This window comes from Serinus canaria, chromosome 2 (genome assembly GCF_022539315.1).
Source record: "Serinus canaria isolate serCan28SL12 chromosome 2, serCan2020, whole genome shotgun sequence".
NCBI classification, from domain to species: domain Eukaryota; kingdom Metazoa; phylum Chordata; class Aves; order Passeriformes; family Fringillidae; genus Serinus; species Serinus canaria.
Genome location: NC_066315.1, coordinates 126,692,900 through 126,706,912, shown reverse-complemented (window position 1 = coordinate 126,706,912; position 14,013 = coordinate 126,692,900). Strand labels below are relative to the sequence as shown.

Genomic DNA, 14,013 nt, shown 5'->3' with positions numbered 1-14,013 from the left:
TTTCTTCTGCTTACTTCAAGACATTATTTTTGCACAAACTCTTAAATCCTGTGAATTCTACTACATTCAATTTGATTCCATTTCCCACAAAAGTTGGGGCTTGCTTCTTTGCACTTTTTTGGACTTTGCACTTCTCTTTGCTGAACTTCATGAAGTTCCTGTCATCTTATTTCCCTGGAGCCTTGTTAAACCCAACCATAATGGGAATATCCCAAGGGACCACACCAGCACAAGTACCATGCCACCAGACAAGATGGCTTTTTCAACTCTTTACTATATATAATTGCTTCATTTATTTTATTTCCTTCTCAACATCTGCTCCAGGTATTCATCTCAGTATGACTCACTGGAATTGAGAATTGAGAAATTCACAACTAAGCCTGAAGGAGGCCCCATCTCCTTTTCTTTCCATGGTCGGGGAATGCAGAAAGCATCCAGTTTCCACCCTGTGTTCTCAGTACCCAAATCACATCTATTGAAATATGCAAATATTTCAACAAGTTTTCAAAACTCTTCACTTATAGCCATATGACACAGCCTGGCTTCCCTCAAGCAGCTTTCTACATGAACTTGTTTCCTAAAATCAGCCTGAGGTCTGTTTTTTATTTGCAGGTACAGAAAGTGGCACTGGAATTGTAAGAAGGGGGCACTTACTCAGTATTGTGTGTGTCAATGGTGCGAAAAAGCTCATGCAGCTCTTCTCCACTCAGAACTCCATCAGCAAAATAAGCTTTGAATTCATCAAAGGACAGTTTTCCATCATCTGAAACAATGAAGAAAAGGAAATTGACTTAATTTTATTCATGTTTTTTCTTGTTTACTTCATGCAGTAGAAGAGGAAAGTATTAAAAGCCTCTAGGCCTTTAGCTTAAATGTAGAAACTTTACAATTTAAATGCAAGGGTGATAATCAGCAAACAAAGTCAAAAAAAGATTCACCTTTTCCTGTTATTTGGAAGAAACCTGAAAGATTAAATTGTACTTAAGTAATAATTTATCTAAATTGATTGAGCCTTTGCATGAAGCATAAAGAATGTTTTATAGCCTAACACTTCACAACTTTTTTTGGGTAGCACAAAATGTAAGTTCACATGTTTCTTTCTCCCTCAGTAACATACTGAATCCCTCATAGGGCACAAAAAAAATCCAAAACCAAACGAACTGTAGAAGATAAGACTAAGATGTTCTAAGCATCAGAATAATCTACAGTGCATTGTGATTTAATTAAATAGTGGTGAAGAATCTATTATAAAGACGGTATCTAATTCCTGTGACTAATGCTGTACTACAGCAGGCAGATTTGTATAGTAGAGCTGAGAAGTTTCTTTCTTCTTTTACTTCCTAATATTTCATAATTTGTCTGGAATATAGGGCTTCAGATATTGTGAAGAGGTTTCAAAATTGTACAAATTAAATGTCTGCTTCAACAAAACTATTTTGAAATGTTTAGTATGAAAAGACAGAGTGTAGCTGGAGATGAACATCATTAGATAATCAAAATAAAATGTCAAGAGCTTCAAGAGCCAGAAACCAAGATGGCACAAAACTGCAATGATTACCTAGCTGAGAATCTAAATACATTTGCCATTTGGCTCTGGTTACAGAGAAGGAATATCAAATATTGAGTGTGTTGAGCTGAGTGTTCTCACAGATATGCTTCCTTTGGCACTTACAGATACAATCAATTGCCTAATCAAACTACCTCTGCAGCTTTATCCTTTGCTGGGAAGGCTGATTTGCATGTAAGTTATACACATACTCAAGAATACTTGTGACTGAGAATACCCAGTGACTTCTGGCAACTTTACTGAGATAAACATATGAGTTTACCCACAGAACAGCCTGGGGTTTGACACAAGATACTAAACAAGTCTGTTTCAGTCCTTCGGGATCATTGGCTTTATCTCAATCCAGAAAATCACTGATCCACCAACAGAATGGGTACTTTAGCTATTTTCTTTAATTTTTTTGTCATCCAAGAGCAGGCATTGCCTTTTGGTTCATTGCTGTCTATTCTTAATAACATTCTGAATGTTATTGACATTGAGTGACAAATCACTGAAATTGTTTCTGGCAAAACACAAGGACTTGTAAACCTGTTTGGTACTTACAGACTTCATAGAGTTACTTTTACTGAAAAAATCTCTGATTATCCAGGGCATTTCTCTGATTTTGTGTAACTGTTTTGCCAGAGCAGCTGGGGAGGCTTCACTGCCAGTGGGCATCCTTGTGCTTCCTCAGTGCTCAGGTGAAGCTCAGACCCAATGCTGAACAAGTGCTCCCTGTGCTGTTAAACTGAAGGTGCATTTGCCTAGACAGTTTGGGGTTTTTTTTCCCCTCCAAGTGTCAAGAACAGCTTTTATTTTAAAGGCTGTGTCATGTGTCCTCAGCACCACTGCCCTGGGCACACCTCAGTGCCCTTGGAGTGCCCAGATTAATGCTATCTGGTTTAAGTGTTGAGAGTAGAAACCTCTATTAGAGATTCTTCAATCCTTGCCACTGGCAAAGTGACAGGGAAGGATGAGTAATGAAATAAACTTCTCTGAAGCTCTGCATCCATCAGGGAAATCAACCTTCAGCTGTATTTGCCTTGGCAATGTTATTTAAGAAGCTGTTTTGCAAGATCTGCTTGCTTTTGTCTGTCTTCTCTAACATCTTTCAAAACAAGGGCTTGTTCATAAACAGGCACAGTCACCTGCTCTCCTTCGTTTCCCAAATGGCAGACAAGTAAATAAAATGAAAATATAAACAATAAAATGAATTTCCCCACGTTGCACTTGCAAATTTAGAAACAGATTCACAAATTGGTTTACAGGAGCCTTCCTCCAGGTTACAATTGCATTCTCACATTGAATTCAGTAAAATTCACCTGTCTATTGAGTAGATGTTTTTCTGTGTAAAATATGCTCAAGGGATATCCTCCAGCCAGTTTGCTGAAGAAATGCTAATATTATATTCAGGATATTCTTTAGAAAGCTGATGCCTTCAGAAGAGAACAGCATATCTGACAGAGGAAAATCACACACAGTCTTTGAGCTGAAAGGTGATTTCAGTGAGCTAAAAGGTATTGAAAGAGTAATGGACAAGGGCACAGACTTATTTGGAGCCCGTGTGCACAAAGATGGTGAGACTACAGTGGGTGAAGGAAGTTCAGTGATGTAGAGAAGTAGGATGTCTCACAGAGATGCCAGCAAATGCTAGGGGACAACTAAAACACTTCCACTGTCCCCTATACTGGGCATCCTGTTAGGATTGTGAGCCTTCCTAAGCAGTTTAAAAATCAGTCTTTTCGTAGCAGGATCCACATCAGATGGAGCTCATATGGCTGAACAGCAGCCCTAGGGTTTATGACACTTGGAAGAGCCACACTGGCAATCAGAGGTAAAAACCACTCTTGGCTAAAGCTCATCCTGGGGTTCACGTTAGGAGGATGTGATTTGGATAGCTGAGCCCTCAGAGCTGTCTTGGCCCAATCAGACAATGCCAAACCTATTGTTAGGGAGCCCCTGACGCTGGGAATAATGTGCTCTGACTCCATAATTCAGAATGCTGAACAATTGCTTTATTAAAACTATACTATATTACACTAATACTATATTAAAACTATATTAAAGGGATACTATACTATACTATACTATACTATACTATACTATACTATACTATACTATACTATACTATACTATACTATACTATAAAAAAAACCTCATGACTGTCTGAGACAGCCAGGACACAGCTTTGATCCAATTGGCCAAGGAATCAAAACAACCTTCACCTGTGTCCAATAACCAAATCACTTTGGGTAAACAATTTCCATAACACATTCCACATGTGCAAAACAACAGGAGCAGTGAGTAAACATAAGAATTGTTTCCTCTTCTTCTCTCTGTGCTTCTCACTGCCTTCCCAGGAAAAATCCTTGGGAAATTGTGCCTGCTGCTCTCTGTGAAGAGAGCAGAAGAAATTGTGCCTGCTGCTCTCTGTGAAGAGAGCAGAAGGAAATTGTGCCTGCTGCTCTCTGTGAAGAGAGCCACACCAAACCTGCTTCCAGGCTGGCAGCATGCCCACTACCAGGACAGTGAGGTTGTTTGTAAGCACAGATCAATAAGAATAGATCTCTGCCCCTGAAGGCCAACAAGTACAAAGGAAGAAGAGATAACAACAAATGATATTAATAAATGGAAAAACTCCCTGTGGCAGAAAGTATTTATTCACCAAGAAGGTACAACAGGCACTAAGAAATTACTCAAAGTGCGCGAAGTCACTTCTGCCATGGGAAAGCCAAGGGCCAAAACACAGACCCATGCAGGCCCTCACAATTCTCAATGGGAGCTCAGTTTCTCTTGTGGGTGTTGTGACAGTCCTTTATGGATTTTTGAATCCATCTGCCTTTTTAGAACCTAAAGCCTTCAAGTGTTTCACGTGAGCCACAGCCGCCTGCGTGGCTGAAGCAAACACACTGGGAAGGCAGTGCGAACAAGGGTCCTCCTCCCAGCTCACCTGCTCCTGGGGACCTGTCCTTTGGAAGCACTGCCAGTCCACACTTGCTGTAAAAGGTTTGGAACAGATTACTTGAGTGCTGTAAGATATTGCCCTATGCACAGAGAAAACAAGGCAGTGTGAGGTGGCACACCAGAACAGACATAGAGGGACTGAACCAGATGCAAAAAGATGAAACCCACGTGGTTTATTGGCATACAGCACACAGGCTGGAATCAGACCAAGAAAGATCTGCCAAATAACAAATTTCAGTGTGCCAAGGCGAGCATCATTCTAATAATACATTCTAATAATATCCACTAGGTCCCAGTCATAAGGGGCTGGATCAGAAAAAGCACAGACATAGATGAAGATTTAAAGAGTCTGGGCAAATGCACTGAGTTTTTATTGACTCTGATCTGTATTGTATGTTGATAAAATGAGAAATAAGGATTTCGAGCCATTATTCCATCTGTTATGCTGGAAAAGCTACACACAAGTAACCAAGTGATTCCAAGGCTAACAGGGCGAGGGTTTAGGTTATTTCTACAGAAATGTTTTTTGGGATCCCAGAGTCCAGTCATGCAGCACTTGAAGGACCCAGGGCGGTGGAGGGGAATCCCACCCCAAGCTGAGCCTGGGCTCTGGAATAGGATGCAGGGTGATGTCTGTAGTGGATCCAGATGGTCAGGAAGCAAACAGCAACGTGGTGAGAGTTCATGGGATGTACTGCAAGGGTTTTGCCTTAGTAATCCATTCACTGAGTAACTTGGGAGCTTAAATCAGGGATGCTACAGTTCAGAGAATTTCTGTCCTCTGGCTTCTGTTTGGAAAATGTGCTCTGCAAAGTCATTCAGTAAATCTGTAGCTCAAACATGGCCTCTTTGGACCACTCAGACCTGGCTCTTCTGGGTATCATGGTGCATCGAGCTTCCCCAAGGCACTCCTGCACATTGCTGTTTCTCTCCAGGGAGGTCACACAAGAGATGGGTCACCCTGTCATGCTGTGACCTCTCTGGCCAGACCATATGGAGCCTGTGCACTGATGCAGCTGCCACGAGCAGAGCTTCTGGGGCAGTCTCTGGGCTAGCTGAAGACCTCATGAGATGAGAGAATGTTATAGCCACAGGTTAGGAGATACTGGCCTGGATAAAAAATGCTGAAATCAAGGACTTGGCATTCTTCGCTTTGGTATAACTCCAAAACTTTTCTTGGAAAAAATTTTAACCCACTAAGTGGCAATCTTGAGAGCCTGCAGGACAATTCTGACAGTTCACTGTAAGGAAGATTCCAGAGATCCCTTTCCCAAGGTGTTTTCTCTGCCCCTCAGAGGCATATTCCCTTAATCCTCAGGCACGGAATAAACTAGCACTCTGGTAAACAAGCTAGAGCCACTGAGAAGTCACAGTCTGAGAACTGCTGCAGTGAGGCAGCTTTCCCCTTGCCAGACACATGAGCTTTCACCTACAGACACATGAGCTGACACAGACGGTAGAAGACTCACCTGCAAAGTGAGTGTTTATTCTGAAGTGGCACTGTCAATAAATAATGAATAAGAAAACACCTATCCTGATCTCTGCAAAACTGATTCTGGAGTGGGCATTGAAGATTTCCTCCTGATGATCATACAGGTGCACTTCAGAGGCGTTTTGGTCATTTTCTGGAAATCTTGTAATTGGAAATTTGGTCATTTTCTGGAAATCTTGTTGGTCATTCAAAAGCCTATGATCTGTGACTCAATCCCTTTGGTCACTGACTTCAGTGAAAGGGACAGGGGGCTACTGCTGCACTTGCCTTATTTTAAGGAATCCTTTATTTATGACTCACAGTTTTTGTTAAGCCTACGTTGGCAAGGTTTTAGAGCTGGGCTGAAATCCTCAGATTAGTGTAATCAATATGCTGCATATATAATCACAGTATTTTATACAGTTTTACAATTCTACATTTAAAAGCCTTGTGTGCCTCCTCTGTATCATGAAAATAACGGTTACTGAATATGACAGAATTCAAAAAATAGTCTCCTCTATTTTTCATTTTATAGATCCTAGTTCAAATACATTTAAAATATATATTTTTTGTGGGGGGGGAAGCTTTCAGTGAGTGCTTGTTTTGATATGTCAGAAAAAAAAAATTAAACCAGACATAAATGCATTGATTCTGACATTAATAAGATTCTGTTGCAAGTCTGCTGGTTGATTGATATTCAGGTTTGTCAATCTATGGAGCTTTAGTCCTCCTTTGTTTAGTCAGTTTTTAAATTTTCCCCTCATTTGTTTGCAGTCATTTCTGACTGCCTAAAGCATTCTGTTTACCGTGTTCCTTATGGTTCAGGCTTTTTGTGTTTTTAGGAAAATATCTGCTTCTGTAGCAGGTATTACCAATGATGTTTTCAAATATCTTCCTCTTAGGAACTTTAAGAATGTTTGAGGTACAGTTTTACTCAGTGCTTTTTCTTAACAGCTGTCTTGTATCTGCAAATCAATGAAAGCATCTATATACAAATCATCTTTTCCAAACTTGTCATATTAGAGTTGCCATCCTTAGAGGCATCCAAGAGCTTAGGGGAAGGAGCTGTTAAGTTATGGTCTTTGTTGAGGCCATACCAAATACCAATTTGAATTTTGTTGAGGAGAGAGACAGCTGAGAGTTACTCCTCCTGGGGGACAGGGCGAGGAATCATTCCCTCCAGGTTTGACAGGATGGACACTGAAAAGTGCTAAGGGGAGTCTCAAGCACCAGAGCATGCCATGTTTCCAGAGCAGCAGAGGAGATCCAGAGCTGGAGATGACAGATAAACTCTGGTAAAAGGCAAAGGCAGTGGTCCTCTTCCCTGGAGGGTGGGAAGAGAAATGACCCCCACCACAATGCCAGCAAAGGCAGGGCACTTTTTTCTAGTTATTTTGTGGTGCTCCTTGCCTTTGGTCTGTGTTGAACCATCAGTGTCAAGGCACCTTCCCCTTGTTACTCTTGCAAGATCAAGGGTTGCATTCTCAGTAATAATAATTTTTTTTTCCTCATCTATTTTGACAGTCAGACTGTTTGTGATTGGACTTCTGCAATGTAGTCTGTATTTGAAATTCCATTCCCATACTAAGAGGAGGGAATTCTGGCAGGAGGCAATTCTAGTTGGGCACATGTCACAGCTGCATGGCCAGAAGAGGCCCCTGGGTGACATTCACCAACAACTGGCAGCATTTCACTTGACTGCAGGTCACTGCAAGGCTAATGGGGTGTCCCACATCCCTCCTGGCACATCAGGGGATGAAAGAGACACCTCATGCAGACAAGCACATGCAGGTGCTGCATTCACACGTGTGTGACACAACCACTGTCTCCTGTGAGATGAAGGGAGCAAAGGTTTTTTTGGGTTAGAAAAGATTGCATTTGTTAGCTCCAGTTTCCTGTTTTTTCTTGATTCCCTCCCAGGCTAGGGACAAGATTTTACTTTTCGGGAGGAATGTAATGAATTTGATTTTGTTTTAAATAGCAAAAGAAATTAAACAAACACTGGGATATTTTTCCAAATTAGTTCTGTGTGAAATCCACACGCTTTCCTTTGAGCACATGGAGTTCTCTAAAGGAAACCTGACCAAAATTTCATTTTGACATACAGACCTGAAACGTCTCCTTTCCAAAAAGGTCAATGCGCAGCATCTCACCTTTATGAAATTGCTTTTTCTCCCCCTCAGGATTTTCTATTGCTTCTGTCAATATTATGAACCATATAGTTCTTTTAAAATCCTTCCCTGTGCCTTGTTCTCCCTTTAAAAAAATCATATGACCTTTTCATTTATGGGAGATGTATGGATTGGCTCCACAAAAAGCAGAGCTGCACAGCCATGAAACAAGAACTACAGATAGAGTTTATGAAGCTGATCCTCTCATGGAATATCTGCATAGCTGATATTGCCAGAAATAGGACAGTAACAGAATGATATATGTACCTGGGCTGGCAAAGAAAGAAGCCATGTGTATGACTTCATTCACATGGCTGTTTGCTAAAGGACTTTCTTAACTGAACACAGATGCCTTAAATTATTGTAGCATTTTTGAGTACTGGCAGTTCAGTGGAATTTCTTGGCTCTTTTGATCTCTCATTTTATACTGCCTTTGCTAGAATATTTGTCTTTCCTTGCTGTGGAAGGCTTACCTGAAGTCCCACAGTCCAAAAATTCATAGTAAAAATGCTTATACAATACTCTTATTTATCAGCGCCATCCATTTTTTTAATATATTTTAGAATGTATTTTAATATAATTTTTCCTTGCTGTCTAGCAAGAATCTAGTAAAGATTTTGATTATATTTTCTCTGAAGGTATTTTAATCTCACAAAGAGAACAAATACAGCAGAGAAGGTTCTATTAAAAGTATATGGGAGAATTTAACAGGGCTGTGTCATGGACAGTAATGTAGTATTTGTTACTGAAAGCCAATAGCTGATTTCCTGTAGCACAGAAAGGTGACACTGAAAGTGTAAGTAGACTGGTCATTAACCAAAACTAATAATGAAACAAATCTCCCTATCAGTGTGGAACAAGCCTGTGCATTGCTAGATTAGCAAACTGGATGTCCCATGGGCAATGAGCAAACACAATTAAGGCCTAAAAGCTGAAATAATTTCAAGTTCATGGAGTTAAATTAATAGAAATGAAATGACTGAACTTAGCCACTTTTTTTGCCAATAACATGTTGTAAAGAAACCTATACAGGTAGGAAGTGACCAAAATCTCTGGGGCTGATGTGGTTTTGCATTGTTCTAGAACAAGGAGGTTTGTCCCCAATATTGGTAGCTGTTCCCCTGTTTTTAAAGCAATGTATGGTAATGAGCTGTGGGGAAACCCAAATGAGGACTGAAGTGCTCCTAGCCACCAAAGTTCTGAGGATCCACCAGGGCTGGGACCCAAAGCACGAGCCCAAAGTCCAGGGCAGGGACACAAAGCTCTAGGGTCTCTTTTAGACTCCAGGGGGTTGATGAGTTCTGCTCTGTACCATGTGCTCTGACCCTCATCAAGGGCAGATGCACACTCATTATTCCAAACACCACGAGCAGGTCTGAGGAGGATGCCAGCAGAGCTTTGCTGTGGTGGGCAGGTAATGAAGCTAGAAATGCACCACTGCAGGTCACAGAGTCCTCCTCTTCCCCATGCCAGCCCTCACCTTGGAATTCACCTTGCACCATCACTGCCCATGCAAACCACTGGCAGGCTGACTGATGGAGATAACAAAGAAAACACTACCAAAAAACTCTCACAGAGATAGAATCTGTGGCTCCTGAGCTCTCTGAAGGAGCCTACCAGGGTCTTGTGGGAAGTGCCAGTTGCTGCACATGAGCTGGGGCAGGAATAGCAAACAGAAGTGGGCTGTGGAGGTGAGATTTCTGTCTCAGCAAGAGTAAATAGTTATTCAATATTCTCAGTTATACCACCACACTGTAGAGTAGTCACTTGCTGTCCAAGAGTTCTTCCTTGTAAGTTATCACTGATTTTATCAATGGTATCCATTTGCCTTCTCCTTATTGAATGCACCCAGTATCTGTTTTCTGGGGACTGACTGGACTGGGAATTACTTGTCAGGGTTAAACCTGTCTGATCTGTGGGCTTGACACTTTTCATTGCTTCTCTTCTTAATAAAAATCTTATGACTTCTGTGCTATAAATATGTGATTTGTATTCAAGTGTTTATTCTTCCTACTGCCACACTGAACAAATACAAAATCAAGTTGATTTCTGGATGTAGCCTATGGTGGTTTTTAAAAGATAAGATGGAGCTTCTAGCAAGTATTTCAAACCTTCTAGAGTCAGTGTCACTAGAAAACACCCGCATGTACCCAAAGTGCAAATCAAACACAAATGTCAAATTGTGAAAGTATAAGATACGTCCTTAAAGAAGGGAAGATCAGATCACAACATAATACATGTCACTGAATCTGCAGGAAACATAAAATGACATGACAGATGTCTGCTTTTTCTGTTAGGATGTTTAAAACATGACTTAAAATGCTGAATTAATGATGGATTCTTTTTTCCAAAAGAAAGAGGCAAAACATGCAAGAAATCTTACCATTCTTGTCTGCTCTTCTTAATATCTAAACAAAAAGAGAGACAGAAAGAACAGAGTCAATTTTTTCTTTTGTATGGCTTAATAACAATGTTCTTCTTACAACATTGTTAGGCTCTTAGGTTAATAACAATGTATCTTCTTACATATTTATAGTCTACATCACATTTTCACAAAGCTGCATAAAATCTTAAAGTTCTTAATGTGTCTTCATCCTTCCCTGAGAGTACTGCTTTTTGTAACTCCTCCCTTGCTCCCTTGCACTGAAAACCAAGACCATAACAAGAACCAGCTTTACTTTCTAGTTTGTTTATGGATTACAAGGATGATGTTCAGGCACAAAGCCTGGTACCATATGGCTACCATGATACTGGATTCAGGTTTGAGAGAAGTGGCTTAAAGAAGCAGAGCAAGAATGATGGCTGGGAGGATGTGCTGAGCATCTGAGATGGTGAGAAAGACTCATGGTTTGTGTGGGTTTATGGGAGGAAGCAAAGGGGTAAGTCAGGAGAGGAGCTGGGTGGCACAAAGGGATCAGACCTGGTGTCACTGCAATGGGGAATCATCCAGGAAATGCTGCCACAAGTGAAGGCAAGGCAAGAAAGCAAATCTTCCAAATGTAGTTTCCATTGCTGCAGCAAATATCAGGGAAGTGTTTCAAAATGGGCACATATATTTTTGAGAGCTGACAGCAATGGAAACATACTTTGGTGTATTAAAATGTTAGTAGCATCTAAACAGTTTCTCCAGCACATGCCACGACTGCTCTGTGCCTAGAAGTGAAACCAGACAAGATGGATCCAAGCTCCCTTGGAGCACCTTCATGACTGTTTTGTGTGGGGTGGGGTTGGCAGGGAAACCAACAGAGTTGTGACCCACATCCAGGACTTCACAGATGGTGAACTTTGCACTAAATCAAATTTACAGCACGTAAAATATGAAATATACTTAGTAAGATGACATTTTCCCTCCCTATTTATCTAAATAAATGATACACTCAATTTTCAGTATAAGGATTGGACTTTTGAAAGGATGTAGCAGTAGAGTTTCAATCAAATAGAAAGGTAGAAATGTCCTATAACCATGGGTCAAGACTGGCAAAAGTTTCTGCATAAGTAATTTTAAAAATTGATTTTAAATCAATTATTTTATGTATTTATTATTTTATTATCAAAAGTTTCTATTAATTTGTTGTAATTATTAACCCCCCTGCCCCCAACCTTAAGGAAGTATTAAAATCCTTTAGACACTTGAGAGAGAGTTTTACAGAAGACCACAGAAGAGGTTGTTTTAGCAATCATATATCACTGTCATGAGGTCTCTCTCTGGAGAGAGATTATTTATAAGAACATTTAGTGACAGAACAATGTGGAATGATTTCAAACTGAAAAAGAATAGGTTTAGATTAGATGTTAGGAAAAAAATCATTACTGTATGAGTGCTGAGACACTGGTACAGGTGGCCCAGGGAGGTTGTGGATGGCAGAGTTCAAGGCCAGGCTGGATGAAGCTCTGAGCAACCTGGTCTAGTGGAAGGTGTCCCTGCCATGGCAGGGGTTTAGAAAGGGATGATTTTTAAGATCCTTTCTAACCCATTTTATGATTCTATAATTCTATTCCCCAGGGGGATCAGGACCTCAGTGCCTGCCCTTTCTGTGCAGCCTGACAGCAAACCTCTTGCTGCCTGGTCTAATTTAAATGTGTTATATAGGTGGGGTACTTCACTGAGGAGTAATCACACACCTACACACCCCCAATATCTAAAATATCTGTGACATGAATGTACTCCCACAGCAGGAAGGGCCCCCAGGGTCCAGTCCCTGTTTTGAAGCAGGCATGGATTGAATTTAAGGTTTTCCTCCAGATATAAGAAGAAAATCACAGAAACAGCCTCCTCCTATTTGTGGGTTGTGAAAGGTATCTGCTTGCCTATAAATATGAACCTGACACTGGTTTAAGAAAACGCTGAAAATGAAACAAATAATTTTATTTTGAATTATCTTTTCTACTTTAGTGAAACCAAAAATTTTCAGTTTTTCAGATAAACTGACCATGTGCAATTTCCTAACCCAGTGTGCTGAGTTAAATTGGGGAGTTGTCTGCATTTAATGTTTTTTAACTATTTCCTGGCAACTTAGATTTCTCTTCTGTATTTATGATGTATGACTGTAATTCTCCCATTTCTTTTACAAGTGGTGTCTCTGAGACAAAAAAAAAAAAAAAAAAACAAACAAAAAAACCCAAAACCAAAACAACAAAAGAAACCCCTCTGCATTTTCAATATACACTTGCATTGAAATGAAAATTGAATTGAATTGAAAAGTCAATAAGAAGTCTTATTTAAACAATTTTCTGTGGAGGCTAGAGAAATCAGGACATGAGCAGATGAGGTTTGCTAGAGATAATTTGGGGAAAGGCTGGGGAAGTTGAAGTGGGCATTTGAGTGAAAACATCTGGATAAAGAGTCCTTTAATACAGGCTATGCCATTTTCAGTTGATATTGTGGAATAACACCAATACAAGAGCTGGTCTGAAGCAGATCAGACTTGGTGGTAGAGTTGGTCTCAAGATTTGCAGGTCTCACCAGGGTCTGGGGATACTTTGAAGATCTCTGGGTGGGAGTTTGCCTTTTACCAGGGTTTGCCTTGGAACAAAGAAATGCTCTGTGCTGCACAAATTTAGACAAAAAAAACTTCACAGCTGCACCTTGAGAGATGCTGAGCCTTTGGTGGCAGCCTAGCAAAGCACCTCTCAGGAGTGGCGTGGACAGATGTCATCAGGGCATCTCTCTGGGCTCACCCTCAAAGGGCTGAGGGGCTCAGGATTCTCTGCACATTGACCTTGGGCACCTCAAATTCATCAGAGTCTAAAGGGATGGGAACAACCTGCATGGTTAGTGAAAAAAAACCCAGAGACTTTTATAGGGTGAGAAACTAGTGAAAGGCGCCCCCTTCCCCCCCCCCATCCCAATAAAAACAATAAAATATGAAGCAACTAATTTAGAAAGGTGACTGTTTAGACTATTTTAACTTATTTAGAATGGTGACAGAACCTCTTCTAGCCACCCCCAAACACTAACCTGCTCTCCTCACACATGCAGCCATTAGATGCAAAAGGGGAAGGGGAATGGGAAAGGGAATGGGAAGGGGAAAGGGAAAGGGAAAGGGAAGGTAGAGGGGGAAGATTCACAGTCTCACTGAGCTTCACCTGCTTCCACCGAGGGAGGAGGTAACAGAACAAGAAAAAAAAATAAAAATAAAATAAAATAAATACAAGGGGGCAGGTGGGGAGAAAAAAAAAGAGAAAAAAAAAAAAAAGTCAAGAGAAAAAGGCAAAACATAGCAAACCAGGTGTCCCCTCCCCAAACACTCGCAGGTGCCCCGAGCGAAGGATGCCTCCCATGCCCGTACTCACATCGCGGAAGATGCGCAGCCCCGCTCCCCGCTCCGCCGCCATCCTCCCGCCTCATCCGCCGCAGCCCC

General features: G+C 40.9%; 1 protein-coding gene across 1 annotated transcript in view; it reads right to left on the bottom strand.

Moving 5' to 3' along the window:
- The window catches only part of NECAB1 (N-terminal EF-hand calcium binding protein 1), a 51,649-nt gene extending 37,636 nt beyond the window's left edge, over positions 1–14,013 (bottom strand). Inside the window, exons 1-3 of the mRNA XM_050971860.1 lie at positions 13,946–14,013; positions 10,536–10,560; positions 655–763 (exon numbers count right to left, since the gene is read on the bottom strand). Of these exons, the coding sequence (XP_050827817.1) occupies positions 655–763; positions 10,536–10,560; positions 13,946–13,987 (176 nt within the window). The 5' untranslated portion in view covers positions 13,988–14,013. The remainder of the gene's footprint in view (positions 1–654; positions 764–10,535; positions 10,561–13,945) is intronic.